Source organism: Amblyomma mixtum, unplaced genomic scaffold (genome assembly GCF_055824585.1).
Source record: "Amblyomma mixtum isolate Tamu unplaced genomic scaffold, ASM5582458v1 scaffold_18, whole genome shotgun sequence".
Taxonomy (NCBI): domain Eukaryota; kingdom Metazoa; phylum Arthropoda; class Arachnida; order Ixodida; family Ixodidae; genus Amblyomma; species Amblyomma mixtum.
The window spans coordinates 257,807-285,474 of record NW_028317715.1 but is presented as its reverse complement, the minus strand read 5'-3'; the positions used below and the strand labels follow the sequence as shown (position 1 = coordinate 285,474).

At 45.1% G+C, this 27,668-nt stretch overlaps 1 protein-coding gene across 1 annotated transcript in view; it reads left to right on the top strand.

The window, feature by feature from the left end:
- The window catches only part of LOC149324767 (membrane metallo-endopeptidase-like 1), a 45,895-nt gene extending 19,989 nt beyond the window's left edge, over positions 1-25,906 (top strand). The window contains exons 5-7 of the mRNA XM_089565273.1: positions 16,159-16,590; positions 23,330-23,512; positions 25,718-25,906. Of these exons, the coding sequence (XP_089421399.1) occupies positions 16,159-16,590; positions 23,330-23,512; positions 25,718-25,906 (804 nt within the window). The remainder of the gene's footprint in view (positions 1-16,158; positions 16,591-23,329; positions 23,513-25,717) is intronic.
- Positions 25,907-27,668: the final 1,762 nt, after the last annotated feature.

The following is a 27,668-nucleotide window of genomic DNA, read 5'->3' as shown; positions in this document are numbered from 1 at the left end:
CATCACTGTAATATTCCATACGTAAATCATCCAGTACGTTAGGTAATGCTTAACTGACTCAGTCCCTGGATGGCTGTCTCCCCTTCATTATGCTCATCACTGTAATATTCCATACGTAAATCATCCAGTACGTTAGGTAATTCTTAACTGACTCAGTCCCTGGATGGCTGTCTCGCCTTCATTATGCTCATCACTGTAATATTCCCTACGTAAATCATCCAGTACGTTAGGTAATTCTTAACTGACTCAGTCCCTGGATGGCTGTCTTGCCTTCATTATGCTCATCACTGTAATATTCCATACGTAAATCATCCAGCACGTTAGGTAATTCTTAACTGACTCAGTCCCTGGATGGCTGTCTTGCCTTCATTATGCTCATCACTGTACTATTCCATATGTAAATCATTCATTACGTTAGGTAATTCTTAACTGACTCAGTCCCTGGATGGCTGTCTCGCCTTCATTATGCTCATCACTGTAATATTCCATATGTAAATCATCAAGTACGTTAGGTAATTCTTAACTGACTCAGTCCCTGGATGGCTGTCTTGGCTTCATTATGCTCATCACTGTAATATTCCATACGTAAATCATCCAGTACGTTAGGTAATTCTTAACTGACTCAGTCCCTGGATGGCTGTCTCGCCTTCATTATGCTCATCACTGTAATATTCCGTACGTAAATCATCCAGTACGTTAGGTAATGCTTAACTGACTCAGTCCCTGGATGGCTGTCTCGCCTTCATTATGCTCATCACTGTAATATTCCATACGGAAATCATCCAGTACGTTAGGTAATTCTTAACTGACTCAGTCCCTGGATGGCTGTCTTGCCTCCATTATGCTCATCACTGTAATATTCCATACGTAAATCATCCAGTACGTTAGGTAATTCTTAACTGACTCAGTCCCTGGATGGCTGTCTTGCCTTCATTATGCTCATCACTGTAATATTCCATACGTAAATAATCCAGTACGTTACGTAATTCTTAACTGACTCAGTCCCTGGATGGCTGTCTTGCCTTCATTATGCTCATCACTGTAATATTCCATACGTAAATCATCCAGTACGTTAGGTAATTCTTAACTGACTCAGTCCCTGGATGGCTGTCTCGCCTTCATTATGCTCATCACTGTAATATTCCATATGTAAATCATCCAGTACATTAGGTAATTCTTAACTGACTCAGTCCCTGGATGGCTGTCTCGCCTTCATTATGCTCATCACTGTAATATTCCATATGCAAATCATCCAGTACGTTAGGTAATTCTTAACTGACTCAGTCCCTGGATGGCTGCCTTGCTTTCATTATGCTCATCACTGTAATATTCCATATGTAAATCATCCAGTACGTTAGGTAATTCTTAACTGACTCAGTCCATGGATGGCTGTCTCGCCTTCATTATGCTCATCACTGTAATATTCCATACGTAAATGATCCAGTACGTTAGGTAATGCTTAACTGACTCAGTCCCTGGATGGCTGTCTCGCCTTCATTATGCTCATCACTGTAATATTCGATACGTAAATCATCCAGTACGTTAGGTAATTCTTAACTGACTCAGTCCCTGGATGGCTGTCTCGCCTTCATTATGCTCATCACTGTAATATTCCATATGTAAATCATCAAGTACGTTAGGTAATTCTTAACTGACTCAGTCCCTTGATGGCTGTCTCGCCTTCATTATGCTCATCAATGTAATATTCCATACGTAAATCATCAAGTACGTCAGGTAATTCTTAACTGACTCAGTCCCTGGATGGCTGTCTTGCCTTCATTATGCTCATCACTGTAATATTCCATACGTAAATCATCCAGTACGTTAGGTAATTCTTATCTGACTCAGTCCCTGGATGGCTGTCTCGCCTTCATTATGCTCATCACTGTAATATTCCATACGTAAATCATCCAGTACGTTAGGTAATTCTTAACTGACTCAGTCCCTTGATGGCTGTCTCGCCTTCATTATGCTCATCAATGTAATATTCCATACGTAAATCATCAAGTACGTCAGGTAATTCTTAACTGACTCAGTCCCTGGATGGCTGTCTTGCCTTCATTATGCTCATCACTGTAATATTCCATACGTAAATCATCCAGTACGTTAGGTAATTCTTAACTGACTCAGTCCCTGGATGGCTGTCTTGCCTTCATTATGCTCATCACTGTAATATTCCATACGTAAATCATCCAGTACGTTAGGTAATTCTTAACTGACTCAGTCCCTGGATGGCTGTCTTGCCTTCATTATGCTCATCACTGTAATATTCCATACGTAAATCATCCAGTACGTTAGGTAATTCTTAACTGACTCAGTCCCTGGATGGCTGTCTCGCCTTCATTATGCTCATCACTGTAATATTCCATATGTAAATCATCCAGTACATTAGGTAATTCTTAACTGACTCAGTCCCTGGATGGCTGTCTCGCCTTCATTATGCTCATCACTGTAATATTCCATATGTAAATCATCCAGTACGTTAGGTAATTCTTAACTGACTCAGTCCCTGGATGGCTGTCTTGCCTTCATTATGCTCATCACTGTAATATTCCATATGTAAATCATCCAGTACGTTAGGTAATTCTTAACTGACTCAGTCCATGGATGGCTGTCTCGCCTTCATTATGCTCATCACTGTAATATTCCATACGTAAATGATCCAGTACGTTAGGTAATGCTTAACTGACTCAGTCCCTGGATGGCTGTCTCGCCTTCATTATGCTCATCACTGTAATATTCCATACGTAAATCATCCAGTACGTTAGGTAATTCTTAACTGACTCAGTCCCTGGATGGCTGTCTCGCCTTCATTATGCTCATCACTGTAATATTCCATATGTAAATCATCAAGTACGCTAGGTAATTCTTAACTGACTCAGTCCCTTGATGGCTGTCTCGCCTTCATTATGCTCATCAATGTAATATTCCATACGTAAATCATCAAGTACGTCAGGTAATTCTTAACTGACTCAGTCCCTGGATGGCTGTCTCGCCTTCATTATGCTCATCACTGTAATATTCCATATGTAAATCATCCAGTACATTAGGTAATTCTTAACTGACTCAGTCCCTGGATGGCTGTCTCGCCTTCATTATGCTCATCACTGTAATATTCCATATGCAAATCATCCAGTACGTTAGGTAATTCTTAACTGACTCAGTCCCTGGATGGCTGCCTTGCTTTCATTATGCTCATCACTGTAATATTCCATATGTAAATCATCCAGTACGTTAGGTAATTCTTAACTGACTCAGTCCATGGATGGCTGTCTCGCCTTCATTATGCTCATCACTGTAATATTCCATACGTAAATGATCCAGTACGTTAGGTAATGCTTAACTGACTCAGTCCCTGGATGGCTGTCTCGCCTTCATTATGCTCATCACTGTAATATTCGATACGTAAATCATCCAGTACGTTAGGTAATTCTTAACTGACTCAGTCCCTGGATGGCTGTCTCGCCTTCATTATGCTCATCACTGTAATATTCCATATGTAAATCATCAAGTACGTTAGGTAATTCTTAACTGACTCAGTCCCTTGATGGCTGTCTCGCCTTCATTATGCTCATCAATGTAATATTCCATACGTAAATCATCAAGTACGTCAGGTAATTCTTAACTGACTCAGTCCCTGGATGGCTGTCTTGCCTTCATTATGCTCATCACTGTAATATTCCATACGTAAATCATCCAGTACGTTAGGTAATTCTTATCTGACTCAGTCCCTGGATGGCTGTCTCGCCTTCATTATGCTCATCACTGTAATATTCCATACGTAAATCATCCAGTACGTTAGGTAATTCTTAACTGACTCAGTCCCTTGATGGCTGTCTCGCCTTCATTATGCTCATCAATGTAATATTCCATACGTAAATCATCAAGTACGTCAGGTAATTCTTAACTGACTCAGTCCCTGGATGGCTGTCTTGCCTTCATTATGCTCATCACTGTAATATTCCATACGTAAATCATCCAGTACGTTAGGTAATTCTTAACTGACTCAGTCCCTGGATGGCTGTCTTGCCTTCATTATGCTCATCACTGTAATATTCCATACGTAAATCATCCAGTACGTTAGGTAATTCTTAACTGACTCAGTCCCTGGATGGCTGTCTTGCCTTCATTATGCTCATCACTGTAATATTCCATACGTAAATCATCCAGTACGTTAGGTAATTCTTAACTGACTCAGTCCCTGGATGGCTGTCTCGCCTTCATTATGCTCATCACTGTAATATTCCATATGTAAATCATCCAGTACATTAGGTAATTCTTAACTGACTCAGTCCCTGGATGGCTGTCTCGCCTTCATTATGCTCATCACTGTAATATTCCATATGTAAATCATCCAGTACGTTAGGTAATTCTTAACTGACTCAGTCCCTGGATGGCTGTCTTGCCTTCATTATGCTCATCACTGTAATATTCCATATGTAAATCATCCAGTACGTTAGGTAATTCTTAACTGACTCAGTCCATGGATGGCTGTCTCGCCTTCATTATGCTCATCACTGTAATATTCCATACGTAAATGATCCAGTACGTTAGGTAATGCTTAACTGACTCAGTCCCTGGATGGCTGTCTCGCCTTCATTATGCTCATCACTGTAATATTCCATACGTAAATCATCCAGTACGTTAGGTAATTCTTAACTGACTCAGTCCCTGGATGGCTGTCTCGCCTTCATTATGCTCATCACTGTAATATTCCATATGTAAATCATCAAGTACGCTAGGTAATTCTTAACTGACTCAGTCCCTTGATGGCTGTCTCGCCTTCATTATGCTCATCAATGTAATATTCCATACGTAAATCATCAAGTACGTCAGGTAATTCTTAACTGACTCAGTCCCTGGATGGCTGTCTTGCCTTCAATATGCTCATCACTGTAATATTCCATACGTAAATCATCCAGTACGTTAGGTAATTCTTATCTGACTCAGTCCCTGGATGGCTGTCTCGCCTTCATTATGCTCATCACTGTAATATTCCATATGTAAATCATCCAGTACGTTAGGTAATTCTTAACTGACTCAGTCCCTGGATGGCTGTCTCGCCTTCATTATGCTCATCATTGTAATATTCCATACGTAAATCATCCAGTACGTTAGGTAATTCTTAACTGACTCAGTCCCTGGATGGCTGTCTTGCCTTCATTATGCTCATCACTGTAATATTCCATACGTAAATCATCCAGTACGTTAGGTAATTCTTAACTGACTCAGTCCCTTGATGGCTGTGTCGCCTTCATTATGCTCATCAATGTAATATTCCATACGTAAATCATCAAGTACGTCAGGTAATTCTTAACTGACTCAGTCCCTGGATGGCTGTCTTGCCTTCATTATGCTCATCACTGTAATATTCCATACGTAAATCATCCAGTACGTTAGGTAATTCTTAACTGACTCAGTCCCTGGATGGCTGTCTCGCCTTCATTTTGCTCATCACTGTAATATTCCATATGTAAATCATCAAGTACGTTAGGTAATTCTGAACTGACTCAGTCCCTGGATGGCTGTCTCGCCTTCATTTTACTCATCACTGTAATATTCCATATGTAAATCATCCAGTACGTTAGGTAATTCTTAACTGACTCAGTCCCCGGATGGCTGTCTCGCCTTCATTATGCTCATCACTGTAATATTCCATATGTAAATGGTCAAGTACGTTAGGTAATTCTTAACTGACTCAGTCCCTTGATGGCTGTCTCGCCTTCATTATGCTCATCAATGTAATATTCCATACGTAAATCATCAAGTACGTTAGGTAATTCTTAACTGACTCAGTCCCTGGATGGCTGTCTTGCCTTCATTATGCTCATCACTGTAATATTCCATACGTAAATCATCCAGTACGTTAGGTAATTCTTAACTGACTCAGTCCCTGGATGGCTGTCTCGCCTTCATTATGCTCATCACTGTAATATTCCATATGTAAATTATCCAGTACGTTAGGTAATTCTTAACTGACTCAGTCCCTGGATGGCTGTCTCGCCTTCATTATGCTCATCACTGTAATATTCCATATGTAAATCATCCAGTACGTTAGGAAATTCTTAACTGACTCAGTCCCTGGATGGCTGTCTTGCCTTCATTATGCTCATCATTGTAATATTCCATACGTAAATCATCCAGTACGTTAGGTAATTCTTAACTGACTCAGTCCCTGGATGGCTGTCTTGCCTTCATTATGCTCATCACTGTAATATTCCATACGTAAATCATCCAGTACGTTAGGTAATTCTTAACTGACTCAGTCCCTGGATGGCTGTCTCGCCTTCATTTTGCTCATCACTGTAATATTCCATATGTAAATCATCAAGTACGTTAGGTAATTCTTAACTGACTCAGTCCCTGGATGGCTGTCTCGCCTTCATTTTGCTCATCACTGTAATATTCCATATGTAAATCATCAAGTACGTTAGGTAATTCTTAACTGACTGAGTCCCTGGATGGCGGTCTCGCCTTCATTATGCTCATCAATGTAATATTCCATACGTAAATCACCATGTACGTTAGGTAATTCTTAACTGACTCAGTCCCTGGATGGCTGTCTCGGCTTCATTATGCTCATCACTGTAATATTCCATATATAAATCATCAAGTACGTTAGGTAATTCTTAACTGACTCAGTCCCTGGATGGCTGTCTCGCCTTCATTATGCTCATCACTGTAATATTACATACGTAAATCATCCAGTACGTTAGGTAATTCTTAACTGACTCAGTCCCTGGATGGCTGTCTTGCCTTCATTATGCTCATCACTGTAATATTCCATACGTAAATCATCCAGTACGCGAGGTAATTCTTGACTGACTCAGTTCCTGGATGGCTGTCATGCCTTCATTATGCTCATCACTGTAATATTCCATATGTAAATCACCCAGTACGTTAGGTAATTCTTAACTGACTCAGTCCCTGGATGGCTGTCTCGACTTCATTATGCTCATCACTGTAATATTCCATATGTAAATCATCAAGTACGTTAGGTAATTCTTAACTGACTCAGTCCCTGGATGGCTGCCTCGCCTTCATTATGCTCATCACTGTAATATTCCATACGTAAATCATCCAGTACGTTAGGTAATTCTTAACTGACTCAGTCCCTGGATGGCTGTCTTGCCTTCATTATGCTCATCACTGTAATATTCCATACGTACATCATCCCGTACGTTAGATATTTCTTAACTGACTCAGTCCCTGGATGGCTGTCTCGCCTTCATTATGCTCATCACTGTAATATTCCATACGTAAATCATCCAGTACGTTAGGTAATTCTTAACTGACTCAGTCCCTGGATGGCTGTCTCGCCTTCATTATGCTCACCACTGTAATATTCCATACGTACATCATCCAGTACGTTAGGTATTTCTTAACTGACTCAGTCCCTGGATGGCGGTCTCGCCTTCATTATGCTCATCAATGTAATATTCCATACGTAAATCACCATGTACGTTAGGTAATTCTTAACTGACTCAGTCCCTGGATGGCTGTCTCGGCTTCATTATGCTCATCACTGTAATATTCCATATGTAAATCATCAAGTACGTTAGGTAATTCTTAACTGACTCAGTCCCTGGATGGCTGTCTCGCCTTCATTATGCTCATCACTGTAATATTACATACGTAAATCATCCAGTATGTTAGGTAATTCTTAACTGACTCAGTCCCTGGATGGCTGTCTTGCCTTCATTATGCTCATCACTGTAATATTCCATACGTAAATCATCCAGTACCCTAGGTAATTCTTGACTGACTCAGTTCCTGGATGGCTGTCATGCCTTCATTATGCTCATCACTGTAATATTACATATGTAAATCACCCAGTACGTTAGGTAATTCTTAACTGACTCAGTCCCTGGATGGCTGTCTCGACTTCATTATGCTCATCACTGTAATATTACATATGTAAATCATCAAGTACGTTAGGTAATTCTTAACTGACTCAGTCCCTGGATGGCTGCCTCGCCTTCATTATGCTCATCACTGTAATATTCCATACGTAAATCATCCAGTACGTTAGGTAATTCTTAACTGACTCAGTCCCTGGATGGCTGTCTTGCCTTCATTATGCTCATCACTGTAATATTCCATACGTAAATCATCCAGTACGTTAGGTAATTCTTAACTGACACAGTCCCTGGATGGCTGTCTCGCCTTCATTATGCTCATCACTGTAATATTCCATACGTACATCATCCCGTACGTTAGGTATTTCTTAACTGACTCAGTCCCTGGATGGCTGTCTCGCCTTCATTATGCTCATCACTGTAATATTCCATACGTAAATCATCCAGTACGTTAGGTAATTCTTAACTGACTCAGTCCCTGGATGGCTGTCTCGCCTTCATTATGCTCATCACTGTGATATTCCATACGTACATCATCCAGTACGTTAGGTATTTCTTAACTGACTCAGTCCCTGGATGGCTGTCTCGCCTTCATTATGCTCATCACTGTAATATTCCATACGTAAATCATCCAGTACGTTAGGTAATTTTTAACTGACTCAGTCCCTGGATGGCTGTCTCGCCTTCATTATTCTCATCACTGTAATATTCCATACGTAAATCATCCAGTACGTTAGGTAATTCTTAACTGACTTAGTCCCTGGATGGCTGTCTCGCCTTCATTATGCTCATCACTGTAATATTCCATACGTAAATCATCCAGTACGTTAGGTAATTCTTAACTGACTCAGTGCCTGAATGGCTGTCTCGCCTTCATTATGCTCATCACTGTAATATTCCATACGTAAATCATCCAGTACATTACGTAATTCTTAACTGACTCAGTCCCTGGATGGCTGTCTCGCCTTCATTATGCTCATAACTGTAATATTCCATACGTAAATCATCCAGTACGTTAGGTGATCCTTAACTGACTCAGTCCCGGGATGGCGGTCTCGCCTTCATTATGCTCATCACTGTAATATTCCATACGTAAGTCATCCAGTGCGTTAGGTAATTCTTAGCTGATTCAGTCCCTGGATGGCTGTCTCGCCTTCATTATGCTCATCACTGTAATATTCCATACGTAAGTCACCATGTACGTTAGGTAATTCTTATCTGACTCAGTCTAATGTTTACGAGGGGAATTCCTGTACTTTTTATCCCTGCTTATAAGACGTGCGCACTTGTGCTTGCTTAACTCTGTGCTGTGCGCTGCTCCTAGTTAAACATAGAACATGAATTCCTGAATTTCTTTATTCCGGCTTAATCGATGTGCACACTTCTTCTTGCGTGTCTTTACTCTATGCTGTGCGTTGAGCCTAGTTAAATATTGAAATATAAGGAAGTTATCTTGCTTCGGGCTTTTTTTTTCTGAAACAATTTAACTAGGTTTGAGAGTTCTTTCTCCCAAAGCCGCAGAGTCGGAACAAATGTTTCTAGCAGCGATCGTGTCACGCAATTACATTCTTGTGTCACCCTCTACATTATTCAATAGTTAACATGGCAGAGGACTGCCGCCTGCAAGCGCTGTGCTCTGCTCTCTTCTATGCCGCACCAACACATGCGTCAGCCAGTTTACTTTTCCCCTAACTTAATTTATTTAGTTTTATAACTCCAGGAAACCTAATATAGCACGAAAGAGTAATTAAAGATTATCAACAACTGTACGCGAGCCGATGGTTCCAGCAACGTACAATAGAAGCGGAATAGCATTTTCTGTGCTGTTATTGACGAAAATTCCAGCTTCAGGATTCTCAGAATGAACAATGAAGCATTTGTCCGCAGTTTTGGTACGGTGATTTTGAGGACAGAAATTATTGTATTAGTTCAGAGTAAATAGCAAATCCACCACAGAGCTCTGCAAGGAAATGATAAAATTTCAGAACTGTAGCTTGAATGGCAGTCAGCCACCCTCACTTGGGATGCCTTTAAAATTATTACCCTCATAGCTTCCAGTAGAACATCACCAGATGTACAACACACATTGTTTGCACATCCCTGATATTATTGTGAAGCAGTCAGTCCTTCCCAATTAAAGGGGTCGTGAAACGTTTTCCGAAAATTTTGAACGACGTGTGTATTTGGAATTCTGACCCTTCATTCAAAAGTATACCTAGGTTCGTTTCATCGGCTGGGTTGATTGAATAGCGAAAAAAACTAAATTTCGGTTTCCCAGCGCGTGTCCCCCTCAACTCACAGCAAACGCCATTTTAAGAAGCCAATCAGAGGCTTCTGTCGTCAACACAACATGGCGGCTTAGCGAGGCCTGTTTAGCCATAGTTGACCGAGGTTACAGCACACATATTGACTCGAATGTGGCACTGTCGTCTGCTCAGAATGGAGTCTGCTAGCTGGCAAGCTGACGTATGTGCGAAAACTTGGCCGGCGCGCCGTACCAGTCGCCGCTTGCGAACGGCCGCCTACTGCAAGCAGGGACACGGAGCGGAAAGCATCTTTGCGCCGCTAGACTCATGCCCGGACCACATCCGGTGTAACACTTTGCCACCGCACACCAGCGCCTGCGCGCTGCTTGGCTACTGAAGTTCGCACCAGAAAAGACAAAATAGCGATGCTATCAGAAAGACTGCGGGCTGTACTCGGGCGGCGACAAAGCATGCCTGCCCACGTAGCGCGCTTTCGGCAACGGCGCTGGACGCGGGCGCGCCGGGCGACGAACTGCACTGCTCTCTGGCTGCCCTGGTCGTCGCTAGGCCTGTTTCACACATCGAAGCCGCGGTGGACAGCGCTTCGGAAGTAGCCTGGGTTATAATAAAATGCCTGCTTTTGGCATCGCTTTACTGTCAACAGCATCGTCTCACAACAAAAAATATGGTCATTGTTGCGGTGCGCTCGGCAGCGGAGCTATATAGCGGACGCCAGGCGCGCAAGCCGGACCGCAACGGCCGGGCAGCGGCAGCTGAGCGGCGGCTGTGGCAAGAAATTTGCTCGTATTACAGTTGCTGCTTCTACCAGCAACTCGGCATTATTCAACGATCCTCAAAAATGATCTATTTTATACACTTCTTGCTCCCACAGTTTATTATTTACTTGAATAAAAATCTTTAGCTCATTTTTATGACGCCAGCGGACGGGATCCACGCTTGCCGGCCGGCCTGCAGACTCGCTGTATTTTACATTCGCACCAGAAATGACAAAACAGCCATGCTATCAGAAAGGCTGCCTGTGATGTTCGAGCAGTGGCAGCATGTAGAGCTTTCTGCAACGACGCCGCCTGCGGACGCGCCGGGCGATGAACTGCGAGGCTTGCCGGCGGCCCTGGTCGTCGCTAAGCCTACCTGGTTTTGCATCGATACTATCGATACCGCAGCTGAGGGAGCTTGGGAACTGGTCAGCGCTGTAAAAGGTACTACTCTCGTCACCCCTTTAACTGTGAACGTGTCCCATAATAAAATAAAGATATGCTCGATTTCCGCGACGCCAGCGGAGCTAGCAAATTCCAGCTAGCTATGCGAACGGCGACCAGGCAGTAAATAAAGCGGTCATGAGATGATATTTGCTTGTATCGCCGAATTAAATACTGCCAGCAACTCGGCATCAGCCAACGATCCTCAAAAATGATTCATTTTTGGCATTCATCTATTCCAGGGCTTGTTATGAGCGTGAACAAATAATACTAGCGTGTTTTTCTGACGCCGGCGGCCGGCATCCAGGCTGGCAGGCCGGCCCCGAGAAACGCGCCCCCGCGTCATTAGGGAGTTTTAGAATAGGGGGCCCCAATGCTTGGGGGCCCCAAGGAAATAGCGGGCCCCAGCGCTACGTACGAGTGCGCCGGTGAGCTTTAGAATAGGGGTCTCCCCTACGCAGCGGAGCCAGGCTTGCGTTTATCGACTGCAGCGCCACTACGGCAAACCAAAAAGATACTCTTAAAAAAGATTTTAAAATATGCGTTCATTTCATAGTCAGAAACTGTTATTACTGCAGACATACGATTTAAGAGTAAAAATTATCAGTGTGTGTTTTTACTGAGTCGAGAAACTCCATTCGAACGTCCCACCAAGTCATCTCTACGGCAACCAAACGATGCGTACTCGCTTAGCCTAGCAGCTTTGTAAACACAGAAGCAATCTGAAAATATAGGGCATTTCATCGCTAAAATTTTGTGGTGAGGGCATCATCAGACAAAGCGATAGCTTCGTGTGCCTTTTGTTTGCCGTTAACTTAATACACAGAGTAGCGGCGACAACGAATCGGTTGTGAAGCGGAAGGCCCCGCTTCGACGGGTGCCGCCATGTTGCCTGTACGTAGAGCGGCGTTGGGGCTCACGCCTGTTTGAACCTCGCGCGCTCTCTGACGTCAAACGACGTATACTCGCTAAGCCTAGCAGCAATGTAAACACGGAAGCAATCTGAAAATCTGGGGTGTTTTATCGATAAAACTTTGTGGTGAGGGCATCAGCAGACAAAGCGATAGCTTCGTGTGCATTTCGTTTGCCGTGAACGTGGGGCACAGCGCAGCGGCAACAGCGAATCGGTGGTGTAGTGAGAGGCTCCGCTTCGACAGGCGCCGCCATGTTGCCTGAACGTAGAGCACCGTTGGGGCGCACGCTATTTTGGCGAAATAGCGTTCGCCGCTAACGTTAACCCAAGACGCAGAGCGGGGCTTGCGTTCTGCGCATGCGCACTTCAACGCCCCAAACTTCTTGGGGCCCCCAAAGCTTGGGGCCCCCTATTCTAAAACTCCCTATTATGATGCTGGCGCTCTGCGCGCTTGCATTCTGCCCCTTGTGAGTGCGACGCGCCGCGTGCGGCCTGTCATTGACATCGGTTGGGCGCAGGCGGCGAGCTGCTGTCAGTCGTTGTTACGCCGCTCGCAACGGCACGTCGCGCGCCCGGCAAGTAGCAGTCATGCCGAGCGCCCGTGACATCTCTGCCGACCGTGAACCTCCGAACCCGGTCGTGGACTCGATACTTCATCTCTATCGCAAGGGGTGGGTTGACTCGCAGCCCCGTCTGCAAATTATGCCTAACCCTCTTCACGCTTCTGGAATATATTTTTCTGCAGGAAAGAAGAGAAGCGCGGAGCCGATGCGCGCCACGATAGCTGACTCGTTCGTATCGAGTTCATGTAAACAGAGAGTCGTCGAGATGGACTGACCTTGCTCAGCTCGATTCTCTGACTCAAACCACCGCTGTCAAGGAACACCGCCTAGATAGGTTCACGTAAGCAAGGCTATATCGAACCGCTGATACTTAAGCCAAGGAGGATGGAGAAGCAGAACCGAAACCGAAACTGGTCCCAGGTCAGTGGGCCTCTTCGATTATCCGCCTCTGGCAGCCCGCGGGTTGCTTGCGGGCTGCCCGAGCGCGCTCGATTTTCTCGGGTTGCTCCGCCCACTTCCGGTGGCTGCCCGGAACGCGTTCGTTTTTCTCTGGCTGGGCGGTTTCGGGCTGCCAGCCGGCGGCCAGACTCGCCAGGACGATTTTGTGCTGGCAGCGCTCGGGCAGCTAGCAGACGACAGAGAGGTGTGTGGTAGCGGGAAGCTCGCGCGGCCATTTTTATAAGGACTAGAAGGACCGCGGTTCTTCATGCGATGTTTTGCGCGATGCAGGCGCTTGTTTCGACTAGGCCACGGTGCATATCGACTGTGTCGCCTGCAATGGCACCTTTTGCGGTAGTTCTCGCTGTTTATTGATATGTTTTGCGTGCGTATGCGCGATCATATTTCGATCGTCTCACCACCTCGCAAGCACAATTGCTCGCTTCATATTACGATCGCATACTTCTGATTCACAAAATATTTCGGCTGTTAATTTCGTGCGCGCGGCGGATATTGCGATGGTGTTCGAGGCCTTTCACGAGAGCAGCGCGATTCCAGTTCCGAGTACGCGTTCAGACGCGCGCATATATGCATGTGCTGAACGTGTTTTACGAAGTGTTGGTTGAGCGCGATACGGGAGCGTATGGTCTTCATTGCGTTTGGCGCAGTGCAAAAGTGGATATGCTTTGAAAAACGCTGGACTGAAGCATGTCCTTTATTAAAAACCCTCACGAGCACATTGCTCGAGACATCTCTGCGGGCATATATGTGGCCACACAGTTGTCGCGCCGACCAAGTGCTGATTCTGTCGTCGCCAACTGTTGTACAGCTTCATGCCCGGACCTTCTGCCACATATGCTCAAAAATATCTGAGAAGTACCGCAGGCATGCACCTCCTCGCGTTTGGCTCATTAAAAAAAAAAAAAAGATAAAACCGAGCTGATCGTCATGCAAACACACGCGCCGACACGCAGGGCTTTATTGTAGCGCCTTTCATTCCAGTGCCAGTTCTCTGCTATAAAGCTGTATTATTAAAGATACGATACGCAGCTAAATTTATACAGTGCACCCGCTTGTTCTAGGTGGACGTTCATATGCGCTTTTGCCGAGATTATGCGTTCCTTGCCCGCAGCAAAAGCCGGCGGCCGACAGACTACAGTGGAACGAACGTATCCCGATTCTTTTCTGCTTACAGCTTACAGGAAGCAGGTTACGAGCGTAGAAATCGCAACAACCACAGCAGAGTCCACCAGGGTCGATCGTCGGCGGTCATATACTTACTGCATATAGTAAGCAAACACGCAATAATCCGAGAGTACGGCTTGTCGTTTGATAAACAACGCACGGGCAGTTTTTCCGTCCTATGCGGTGTCGACTGAAACACGTTAGATTGCGATTGCTCATCGCATACTTTTGAGGATTTCTTGAAGCTTACACAGTGCACCGAAGGCACACGCTCGCGTTGTCGTTGCCGATGTATACGAGTGCGAGCTTGATCAGCTGCCTGTTCTGCAGTCTGCGGCACGCAGCCCTCAATAACTGCAAGTCGTTGTTTTCGATACCAAGCAGCCTATTTCTACCGTACGCGTGCGTAGCAATGAGACGCAGAACGTGAAGCTAGAGAGAGCATCTGCCCTCCGTGATCCGCGACTTGCTTGCCGCCGTGATTGCCGGCCGCCTGGTTCCGGTGGCCGCCAGTCCACGTGACCATGATGCGTTTTCCTGTCAGAGACGAACTTTCGGGCCGCCAGCGGGCTGCCCGAGCGAGGTTAATCGAAGAGGCCCAGTGATTGATGTATGACCACGCGCTGCAGTTTAACAGAGTGTAATTACGCGTGCAAATAATTGGAAAACATTGTTTCACTTTCTGAATTTCTCATAAAGCTATTATTTTAGGGCAAACGAAAGTTGAAGATATCCGTACGTTTCTGAAGTTCTTAAAATGACGTAGTCGAGTAGTGCGTGTTCCACCCGACGGCGGCGCATGGTCGTTTCATGAGCACAAAAAGGCAGCGATTTCGAACGGGCTTTATTAAATGCAGACTCAATATTGAGTCGAAATATTTCGGAATCAGCATGTCTAATGTTTATGGAAGCAGTAAAAATTAAAACCGGGCAGCTTCATTTTCTTTTCACAACCCCTTTAAAAGAAATTCGGTTGTACGCGCCATGGAGAAAACCGAAATTTCTTTTTTCTTAGCATCACCTGACAGTTGACACTGCAGTGCAATGGCAAATATTAAGACGAAAGCCTTTAGTGACTCATACTCGCGACCATGAGTCTGTCCGCCGTCCGTCCGTCCGTTACATCTGAAGTGAAAGTCATAATTAGTCTATAATAGTCACAAGTCATGACTAGCTAGTCATTAACCAGAAAAAAATCTTGTGCACGGAGAAAATCGACCCAACATCCTTCCTTTTTAAAGCCGAGCGTGCTAACCACTATGCTACGCCGAGTTCCTACCATCACATATGCAGTTCTAGTCTAGCGTAACGACGTTGGAGACCCTTGCGGTAATGGCTTTTGCCTCATCACACTTTGGATCACCAAAGGGCCCCATCGAAAAATTTAGATGAAATTACCCGCTATAAGTGCGCTGCAACTCTGCTGGAGAGTGTTGAGATCGCTCTTTCCAAACGCATACAAAATATTTCGTCGAGAGCCTTCATGGACAAGAAAGCGCTAAAAAAGGAGGAAAATTCTGCCATTGTTTTGTAAGCCGATGACTTGCAGAATTTTTATAAGATGGCCTCCCTTGTAAGGGGTCTAGTGAGGTGTAGCATTTGCCAGCCCGAGAAAAGCATTGTAAACCCTCGACATAGAATTCGAGGCCCTCCCTGGTTCACGCTCATTCTATAACATTTTTGTTATCGACATTTTCGAATGAAAAGTGCGGGTCTGTCTCCTTCGTATTGTAGATGGCCATCAAAAAAATTACCGCTGCCTCGTGGATGGACAACCAGACCATCGGCGTCGCTGTCGAGAAGCTGAAGAACGTGCGCACCCTGCTGTGGCCGACCGAAAAGTACATCACAGTGGAAGGCATCGAGGAGGCCTACGCCAACTTCAGCGAGAATGCCTCCTCATTCGCGCACCTCTGGATTGACGCCCGACGCAACGTCCATAGCCTCTTCGGCTCTGAGGCAGGAGTCCAGGAGCAGCGGCTGCGTCTGAGCAGCGCTCAGCCGTACATCGAATACGTGCCGGTGCTGAATCAGCTGGCTTTGTCGCTGGGCGCCCTGGCACCGCCCCTTTTCTACCCGGATGGCACCAACGCCATGATACACGGCGGTCTCGGCTACTTCTACGCCCGGGAACTGGTCGGAGCGGTGGACCGCGAGGGTGTCAAGGTAAGGACGCGAGGAAGTGGCGCTCGAGCGAAGAGCGCCTTATGAGTAGTGGTCAATATAGATAACAGCTCTTATCGCGTAACCAGTGGTATGAGAATGAACAACTAGGTAGCCTATAGGAAGTACAGCCCGCCCTGAGCAAGTAAATGAAAGCCTGCCTTTTACATCAGCATTATCGGTAGATCACTAAAGTTTCGGGCAATCCACAAAGAACGGAAAAAAGCGTTGCAATACCTCGGTGGTGGAACGGGCTAACAGTTCGCTCTGGTCGTTACTGTGCGGTGCGGACTGATTCACAGTAACGTTTCTTCTTAGAGGACGTGTGCTGTTTCCTGTCGGCTACAAAAAACTGCTGTGAACCAATTGTTGTCCAACTGGCTACGCTCAAGAACCGGTGCAATGTCAGCGCAAGATTGTTGGCGTGGCATTGCTGAGAAACCTTAATAAAGTCGGATATAGACAACGAAGAGTATTTATTCCCTCCAGCTTTGCTAAAACTAAAACTGGGGCTCAAATGTGAGGTTGGAAGTGAGAGAAATGAAAAATTGGTGCACTTCTCTCGTATATGCAAGTTCCTAAGCTGAGCGCATAGCCAGGAGAAGAAAGGGCTAGCAATTCTTTTTTAATTTTATGCTTTTGCTACAATAGTAATGGTTTCTCTCGACTGTGATGCCAAGGTTCATAGATTTCAAGTGACATGGAACGCTGTTTCCATTATCACAGGCGGGGCATACCGAACGCAAGCGAGACATATGTATCAGCAGCGCGAACACAACACGGGAAGAAGAAGGAGAAGAAGGTAAAGAGCGCTGAACTTCCAACTTTTATTTGAGCAAAAAACTGAGCCCGCACTTTTATACACATACCAGGTAATATCCCTTCAGGGGGGGTAATCAAGGCGAGCAATCGAATTGGGACCAACACAATGTCCAGGGCATCAATATGATAACTACTATCGCACTATACAAAGACTTCCATGAAATGAAGCACGAATGACATGCGGAAAAACAAGACAATGTAAAAAACAGGGTTGAGTGTGCGCAAATGGAAAAATTGAAAAACAGATTTGAGGGCGCGAATTTTGCTATAAGCAAAAAAAAACATGAGAAGGCGAGACACTGTAAAAACGTAAGCGATGCGAAGGGATGAGCGCCAACAATTAACACGGCTAGAACGAAAATGCAGTGTGCCCTTAAAAACCAGGTAAAATCAGGTAAAACCAGAGAGAAAGGTGATTTCTTTTTCAGATAATGAGATGGAAGGGGTGCTTACGCAACCATCCTTGAGCCCTGAGATGTAGGTAGCTTCAATGATTTCGCGTGTTAGTTGGTTTTTATGTTTCTTTAAGACGGTTGCTTTCTTAAAATGAGGAATGCACTTCTTTTGGCTATCACATGCGCTGCAATGGGCGGGCAGGTTCCTCAACGGCGCCCCAGTTAGATCGTTCCTATGTTCCATTAACCTTTCGTTTAAGCATCTTCCTGTTTGGCCTATGTAAGCCTTACCGCCAGCTAAAGGTGTAGAGTATACAACACCCTCCGCACAAGGCACAAAAGGATCTCGGTGCCTGGTTGTACAGCTACTGTTCTTTTTCTTTTTATTAACTTTGTTGCACAGGCTTGACAGGCGCAGAGTGGCTGAAAAGACTACGTCTACGCCTGCTTTTCTGCCAATTTTCTTGAGATTATGCGAGTTTTGGTGCAGGTATGGCAGAACGGCGACCCTTTTGTTCCGCTGTCGCGTATCATCCGGGGCTTCACATTCATGCTTCATACTTATCAGGACTTTTTTAGCTACAGACGAAAGGAGAGATTGCGGGTATCCTGATTGCGTCAGCCTCAGCACTTGTCTCGAAAAACTGTCTTGCAACCTGTGTTCACAAGATTTTGTGAGTGCTTTCTTAAAAGTTCACTTCACGATGTTCCTTTTAACAAGTTTTGAATGGGCTGAATCGTAGGGAAGGATGGGCTTATTGGCTCTTGGTTCAAATAACCAGCACACATGGTCCTCTCCGAAAAACAACTTTAACTCTAGAAACCGCATGACGTTTTGTTCTGGGAATTCATGAGTAACTTCAAGAGGTGGTATAGCATTGGAAAAAGTGTGGAGGACTTGAGTTGCTTCTGTTTTAAAGGCTTCAGTGTCGCAATCTAAGAGGACCAGGAAGTCATAGACGTACCGGAAAATTTTTAGAACGCTTGAAGACTCGATCTTGTCCTTCAAGGATCTGTCATGCACAGCCAGGAAAAGGTCGCTCAAAATGGGGGCAATGCATTAGCCTATACATATGCCTTGCTTTTGTAGGAATCTCGAACCGTTCCACTCTGTCACTGTTGATTTGAGGTAAGCGCATAGCAATTCAATGAAGCCATCCGCAGAAACGCCGCACTCATTTTGGAAGGCCACCACACCGTGTCTATCGATGGCGTCACGAACACATTCTATGAGGGCATCCTGAGGAATGGAATAAAAGAGGTCCTTTATGTCAATCGAGAAGCCATTGAACAACTTCGTTCTGTTTTCGTGCAAGAATCTGACAACATCTTCGGTGTTTTTTGCAAGAAAGGGGTCATTGACTGGAAGTCGCTTGAGGTTGCTTTGGAGAAACTTGGCGACTTCTTTTTGCCAGGTTGACTTCTCAGACACAATCACACGCAAAGGGCATCCAGTCTTATGCGTCTTCGCGGTAAAAAACATTTCTAGACAGCCAGTCTTTTTTCTTTGTATTATGCGCGAAAGGATCTCTAAAATCAGTTGTTGGCACAGCTTCTTCGCATTGCATCTTAGTTTTGATTCGGATCTTGTGCATTTTACAAAATTTGCTTGAACTGCTTCCGCTGCCTTTGACATGAACACGCGTTTCGGAAGGACGGCAAAACCTCCCTCCTTGTCGGCGGTTAACAATGACAAATTTTCCTTAATTAAAAATGAGACAGTCTTCTTGATTGGTTGTTCTACGGGCCCTTTCCTTTCTTCTAAAACTGATCCCTGCTACGTAATATACCTCGCCGCGGCATCCTCCTGCCAAGGAAGAATTCTCGGCTTCTGCATTCGACGCAAGGTGCTCCCACCTGAACTTCAAAAGCTGTTCGGCGGCATTCAGCCCACTGTCGGCCATGCCACCCGCCTGTGCAAAATCTTGCGTTCGGAATGACAGCACCAGGCGAGTCTCCACAGAGAACACCTGCGGTTAATGGTGTTCACATCGACGCCAATGCCAGCAGCAGCAAAGAAATGGCGTGAAGTTTCGACACAAGCCAGCCGAACGACAGAGTGCCTCTGGTAGCAGGCACTTCCGTGCTTGCGTGCTCTCGTGCCTCCAAAGCAGAAAAAGACTGGAAACCCCGTCCACCTCGTGGGAGGTGTCAGGAGCATCCCAGAGGAGGTCCAGCGTTTTCTTGGTCACGGACCCAAGTTCGCGGTGGAACCGAGGAGGACAGCGCCGGAAATGTTGACCAGGGTCAGGCAAGTTTCTAGCCTCGCCCCAGCGGCGGAGGCGGATCGATTTACCGCGGACGGAGTGGACCTGGTCACGCGTTGTAGCGCCGAAAGGCACAGGTTCCCAATCAAGAAGACTCTCATTTTTAATGCAGGAAAATTTGTCATTGCTAACCGCCGACAAGGAAGGAGGTTTTGCCGTCCTTCCGAAACGCGTGTTCATGTCAAAGGCAGCGGAAGCAGTTCAAGCAATTTTGTAAAATGCACAACATCCGAATCAAAACTAAGATGCAATGCGAAGAAGCTGTGCCAACAACTGAATTTAGAGATCCTTTCACGCACAATACAAAGAAAAAAGACTGGCTGTCTAGGAATGTTTTTTACCGCGAAGACGCATAAGACTGGATGCCCTTTGCGTGTGATTGTGTCTGAGAAGTTAACCTGGCAAAAAGAAGTCGCCAAGTTTCTCCAAAGCAACCTCAAGCGACTTCCAGTCAATGACCCCTTTCGTGCAAAAAACACCGAAGATGTTGTCAGATTCTTGCACGAAAACAGAACGAAGTTGTTCAATGGCTTCTCCATTGACATAAAGGACCTCTTTTATTCCATTCCTCAGGATGCCCTCATAGAATGTGTTCGTGACGCCATCGATAGACATGGTGTGGTGGCCTTCCAAAATGAGTGTGGCGTTTCTGCGGATGGCTTCATTGAATTGCTATGCGCTTACCTCAAATCAACAGTGACAGAGTGGAACGGTTCGAGATTCCTACAAAAGCAAGGCATATGTATAGGCTCATGCATTGCCCCCATTTTGAGCGACCTTTTCCTGGCTATGCATGACAGATCCTTTAAGGACAAGCTCGAGTCTTCAAGCGTTCTAAAAATTTTCCGGTACGTCGATGACTTCCTGGTCCTCTTAGATTGCGACACTGAAGCGTTTAAAACAGAAGCAACTCAAGTCCTCCACACTTTTTCTAATACTATATCACCTCTTGAAGTTACTCATGAATTCCCAGAACAAAACGTCATGCGGTTTCTAGAGTTAAAGTTGTTTTTCGGAGAGGACCATGTGTGCTGGTTATTTGAACCAAGAGCCAATAAGCCCATCCTTCCCTACGATTCAGCCCATTCAAAACTTGTTAAAATGAACATCGTGAAGTGAACTTTTAAGAAAGCACTCACAAAATCTTGTGAACACAGGTTGCAAGGCAGTTTTTCGAGACAAGTGCTGAGGCTGACGCAATTAGGATACCCGCAATCTCTCCTTTCGTCTGTAGCTAAAAAAGTCCTGATAAGTATGAAGCATGAATGTGAAGCCCCGGATGATACGCGACAGCGGAACAAAAGGGTCGCCGTTCTGCCATACCTGCACCAAATCTCGCATAATCTCAAGAAAATTGGCAGAAAAGCAGGCATAGACGTAGTCTTTTCAGCCCCTCTGCGCCTGTCAAGCCTGTGCAACGAAGTTAATAAAAAGAAAAAGAACAGTAGCTGTACAACCAGGCACCGAGATCCTTTTGTGCCTTGTGCGGAGGGAGTTGTATACTCTATACCTTTAGCTTGCGGTAAGGCTTACATAGGCCAAACAGGAAGATGCTTAAACGAAAGGTTAATGGAACATAGGAACGATCTAACTGGGGCGCCGTTCAGGAACCTGCCCGCCCATTGCAGCTCATGTGATAGCCAAAAGAAGTGCATTCCTCATTTTAAGAAAGCAACCGTCTTAAAGAAACATAAAAACCAACTAACACTCGAAATCATTGAAGCTACCTACATCTCAGGGCTCAAGGAAGGTTGCGTAAGCACCCCTTCCATCTCATTATCTGAAAAAGAAATCACCTTTCTCTCTGGTTTTACCTGATTTTACCTGGTTTTTAAGGGCACACTGCATTTCCGTTCTAGCCGTGTTAATTGTTGGCGCTCATCCCTTCGCATCGCTTACGTTTTTACCGTGTCTCGCCTTCTCAAATTTTTTTTTGCTTTTAGCAAAATTCGCGCCCTCAACTCTGTTTTTCCATTTTTCCATTTGCGCACACTCAACCCTGTTTTTACATTGTCTTGTTTTTCCGCATGTCATTCGTGCTTCATTTCATGGAAGTCTTTGTATAGTGAGATAGTAGTTATCATATTGATGCCCTGGACATTGTGTTGGTCCCAATTCGATTGCGCGCCTTGATTACCCCCCCTGAAGGGATTTTACCTGGTATGTGTATAAAAGGGCGGGTTCAGTTTTTTGCTCAAATAAAAGTTGGAAGTTCAGCGCTCTTTACCTTCTTCTCCTTCTTCCCGTGTTGTGTTCGCGCTGCTGATACATATGGATGGCAACCAACTAGCCCTACAGATGGTGTTATGCAAGCGAGAAAACAAGTAATGAGGTGAAAAATGTTACAAAACGGTGACTGTGGTGTACACCCCAGGCAAACTCTGATTGTTAAAGTTCCCTCGAGCCACATCCTTGTTCTCCACTTCTTGATTCTCCGCATGGTGTACTTCACCGCTTTGTGTAGTCACCTCACGTAAATCCTGATTTTTTCATACGAAAGTGCCTCCTACATGCACGCTGTCATTCGTAGCGCTTGTTGTTTGCCCTAACCAAATGTGATTCAGCTTTACTTATTTGGAGTTGGTGCTCTGTTAAGCCCAAATAATTTTTCTTCGCCACGCGCGTAGACGTTTGATGTGCACTCCCCGTCAAATGTATATGCACCAAGTGGCTTCATTTGCTTCTGAGGCCTGCTGCATGCCACCTTATGCATTCTCAACGACCGTAACCTCTCGAAAGAGGAATGGCATCGCGTCGTCAATCCCGCCGCACTTGCACTCTAGATATGCTATGGAGCCCCGCTAAACAGCTTAGGAGCAGACTCCTTGGAATGTGTACTTTTGACGGGGAGAGTGCCTCTATAAATAACCAGGAAAATTAGTGGACGACGCCATAGCTTTTCGTCCATGTGCATTGCACGTAAGCTACAAAACTAACGTCAACTGACAATTTTACTTGTGGACTACCGCACTCGTCCTGCATAAACGCGTCACCCATCTGCATTTAATCGGAAGAACTACTTTGTAATATTGTGTTGCAATTGAATCGGCTTCTTAGGCATCGTTGTCGCGTTTAACTGAATGTCATTGTAAGTTTATGGTTATCTTATATATGCACGCCAGTTTCTTTTATAACAAACTGCATCAGTTGTACTACATTTCGCAACTAAAATCGCATTTTCTAGTGTCCCGTTCATTATGTCTTTCATAGTGTTGCACCAAATTAGTGAAGTCGTCGAGCTCATTGGTAATTTTCCAGGTGAACCCACTGGGCTACATTGTACCCTCCTGGCTAAGCGAGGCCGTCAAACCTAGGTTCCGGCAGCGCGAACGGGGCTGTCTACGCTATAACGCCAGCGTATTCCCTGAAGTGCCGGCGATGGAGGTTGCGTTCGCAGCCTTTCAGCAGCACGCCGAAAAGAATGAACTCCAGCTCACTGACGTAAGTCGCCGAAAATCTTTTCTGGTCACTCACTGTAAATTGGCTCTCATTTTTACCTTGCTAAGCAGGAGTGTGAAAAGTAGGTGTAGCAGATTCATTTGAAAGAGGTAGACAAAGGTCCGCCCTTGGATGGTTAATTTCGAAAATGATAATGAAATTATTCGCTATGTGGCGTAAGGTCGCAATATAACCATCGCCAATCGCAGTGAATTTCTCTTTTCTTCGATATTTTAAGAATAATGTAGCGATAAAATGGCGTAACCGAGATAAAGGCACTTACGGGAGGGGGTGGAGGGTAGAGCGTTTATAATGGGTTACCTTGAGGCCACCGAAAAAAACGACCTTGAAATCTTCCTCGGACATATCCACCTTCCAGAAACCCTTTGATTTATCACGCGGCCACCATCCGTCATCTAAAAGACCCTTTCAGAACATTCCAGGGCTTGGGCTTACGTTCTTCGAAGAATTTTTTTTGAATAAGTTGCGAAACTATAAGCATCGAAATAGTCCTTTAATCCGCCAGTACACCAGTCCTAGCTGTTTATTTCCTTTCAGATTTCTTCTTTTAATTCATTTTATTGCATTGTATGAAGCTCTGTGACTCACTGTCGATTTACGCTCATCCATATAGCATCAATAAAGCAGACCTCTAAGTCGTTATTGCGCTCGGCTGCTGTCCCGAAAGACGCGCGTTCGATCCCGGCCGCAGCGGTCGAATTTCGATAGAGGCGAACTTCCAATGTCCTGTGCACTGTCCAATGTCAGTGCATGTTAAGGAGCCCGAGGTGGACGAAATTTCTGGAGTCTTTCTCTACGACGTACCTCACAGCCTGGGTCGCTTTGAGACAATAAGCTCCATAAACGTTAAACAAGATTACCTCTGCGTTACACAATGCAAGATCTGTATCATGGGTGCAGTTTTGGTGCCGATAAAGTCATCTGAGCTTGCTCCTCCATGGGGACGAGAGCTCTCGCCATGACGCCTATGTAAGGCTTTTTGACTCGAATGCCATCCTTCAGGTGCCTGTGGACAATGCCGTAAAACTCGTATCGCAGGCTACCCTCTGGGTATGAGAGAAGCCAACAGCCACGGAAACCAAGGGGCACAGGGGATTTTTAATTAATGTATTTATTTTGTGGTGTTGATCACTTTATAATATTACTGAATATTTATAACGAGCCCCTCATTCCCCCTTTTCCTTACCCTCTGGGTAGTAATTAATGCTGCTAACGAGGCGCATACATGAACACGGAAAGCAGCAGGCACGCCATTTTTCTTGAGCTCTTTCACCATGTCCCTCTTGAGGCAGTGGTATCCTGGTCTCCACAGAATATGTTCTCCTTGTCACGACTCTGCTTAGCTTTGCCACCAGCAGTCGCACTCGATGTGTCAGTGGCATCATATCTTTTCGCATGCCGTTGGCACAATCTATGGCTGTCATATTTTACCGCTGAAAAGATTCCTACTACAAACTTTAAGTTGTTCATTGCCTGTAGGCGACGCCGGTCATTGCCAGATTATCCCTTATGTTAGCGTAAAGGCTATTTCGGTTGACTCATCCGCTGGAGTAAAAATGTACAACGCGGGAAGCTCATCTTGACTACTTCCGCAGGTTTTTACACAGCTAGTCAGTCCTTAAAATGCAAACGTGAATTGGGGCACAGTTTCAATTAATTAGTTGGCCGAAAATGTTTACTGCAAAAATGCAAAACCTGTGGAGCATGTCAACAAACATCAATTTAAGTTGTTTCCATCAATGTAACCTCAGCGTGCGTTCCATGAGCGTGAATTAAAGTCTCGAAGGTTTTAGAACTGCCGTGTGACTACGATCTCTGTCACCGCAATATGAGCCGCCTGAATCAAACCGATGAGCACAAAATTGTTGCACTAATCAGAAATATGGAAATTGCCGCCTCGCACAACAATGGGTATGCGCTGACATTCGAAGTTATCCTAAGATGACGGGTTTGTGTGCGATTGATTAAACAATAAAACCATTATTTTTCCTTGCAGTAGTGGCTCCAGTGTTTGCAGGCTCCTAAGATAACTTTAAGCATGCACCTGTGCAATGTTTGCCTCGTAGCCGACTGAAGTTGTGGCAAACTGAGCTCGTAGTCGTTCACCTCAACGCCTGCCTTTGTTTTCTCCCGAGCTTAGTTTCACACGTGTAGCAACTTGCAACTGCCGTGCGTTGTCACTCGCAGGAGCTGAGCGATGCCAAGGTGTTCTTCATCACTGCCTGCCTTACTAGCTGCGCCACGGAAGCGAAGAACAACCTTTACGGCGGCGACTGCAATAAGGCGGTGATGAACTTTGCGCCCTTCGCTGAAGCCTTCCAGTGCCCCGCGGGCTCCAGGATGAACCCTGGGAAACAGTGCACTTTCTTCGACTGACCCCTGCTTGCAGCCAATCAGTGCACGGACGGTTCTATTGAACCGCACATAGATTGCGCTGCTTATTTTAGTACTGACAAGTTTTTGCGCGTTTGAAGTTTTTTTTGCAATGTCATTTGTAAGATTCGTCACTTCTCCTGTGTTAGAGCTCTGCATACAAATCCATTCTAATCTTCCTGAAAGCATAATTAGTTTTTTAAATGGGCTCCTCTATTATAAGCAAAATGAAACTGTTAAACCAAAGTAAACGAAAAATTAACGTCACATTGTTTAAAGCTCGCTATGCGGTGCAAAATGGGCTTATACTGCGCAGTTTTGTGCATAACCTCTCGGTACCTCGGAAACAATACCTCATATATGCGGAGCTTAGGTGTGAATAGGTTTTTTCTGTTCTTGATTCCTTTTACGGGATTGACTCCGCGTTCTTGTTTAACGACTGCCCTAGGCAGTGTGAATATCGCTGCGGAACTGTGAATCTGCACTTACCAGCGGCAAGGACCTGCTCATTGACGAATCTTTTTTATAGATTCACTTACTTGTGCGGAATTAGATCCCGAGGACTGCGTCACGTATACAGGAATTTTGCGGGTTATATTATACTCATTGCTTGCGTTTTCTCATTCGTAACAGGAGCGGTCGCGTCTAAAGGACTTCGAAACCTAAACATTTCTACCACAGTGCATGACTACCTGAATTGTTCCCTGCGCTGCGGAACGTTGAAGGATTCAAAACGAAGCTTTGAACAGTGTGCCCGCTTTTCTGAACTGAACTCTCCGGGCGAGTTGTCAAATTTCAACTTTCTTCGATCTGCTGTGCTCATGTAGGCTACTTGCTGACGCGCTTATCTCCTGTGCCATCAGATAAAATGATGTATATACGCCATATTTCGACCAGAAGAGATGAACTTCATTAGAAAGAAAATTGGTTTGTTCACCCTCTCTTAAGCCATACTGATGCGATTTTATATTTGTATTGTACACGCGCAGTGGATAATAAAGCCCAAAAGCGTTTCATGCTGTTGGACAAATGTAAAAATCATATTAAGTATTGCTCTTCCACCTCCTGCATTAAGGAAGCTGCCATATAAAAATACCCCGCCGCGGTAGTTCAGTGGTTACGGCGCTCGGCTGCTGACCCGAAAGACGCGGGTTCGATCCTGGCCGCGGCGTCTGAATTTCGATGAAGGCGAAATTCTAGAGGCCCGTGTACTGTGCAATGTCAATGCACGTTAATAAACCCCAGGTGGTCGAAATTACCGGAGCCCTTCACTACGGCGTCCCTCATAGCCTGAGTTGCTTTGGGACGTTAAACACCAATAAACCAAACCAAATCAAACCATATAAAAATACACCCAGTTGCGTGCTGTTGCACGACAGTTCTATTTATGAAGGAAACAGTTTCTAGAAGTGACTTGCTCGCCGCTTTGTGCATGAAAAATTGTCACTCAGGAGATTAACTCCAAAGCATGATGAGTGAGATAGACAGGCAGAACAGAAAGGTGGGTCTAAACATTAGCATGCAGAAAAACAGTATTATTCAAGAGTATCGCAAGAGAACCGAAGAAACAACTGGAAGAAGAATAGGGTGGAGCACATAAGACAAGTTCTCTCAGATCATGAATTGCGGTTCGCTCATGTACGCGAAGCGAAAATTATGCAACACCTTTGTCTTACAGGAACTCACGTCACGTATGGGGCAGAAAATTTTCTCTCTCTCTCTCTCCCTTTCATCCAAACTCTCATCCCTTCTCAGTCCATGCTCT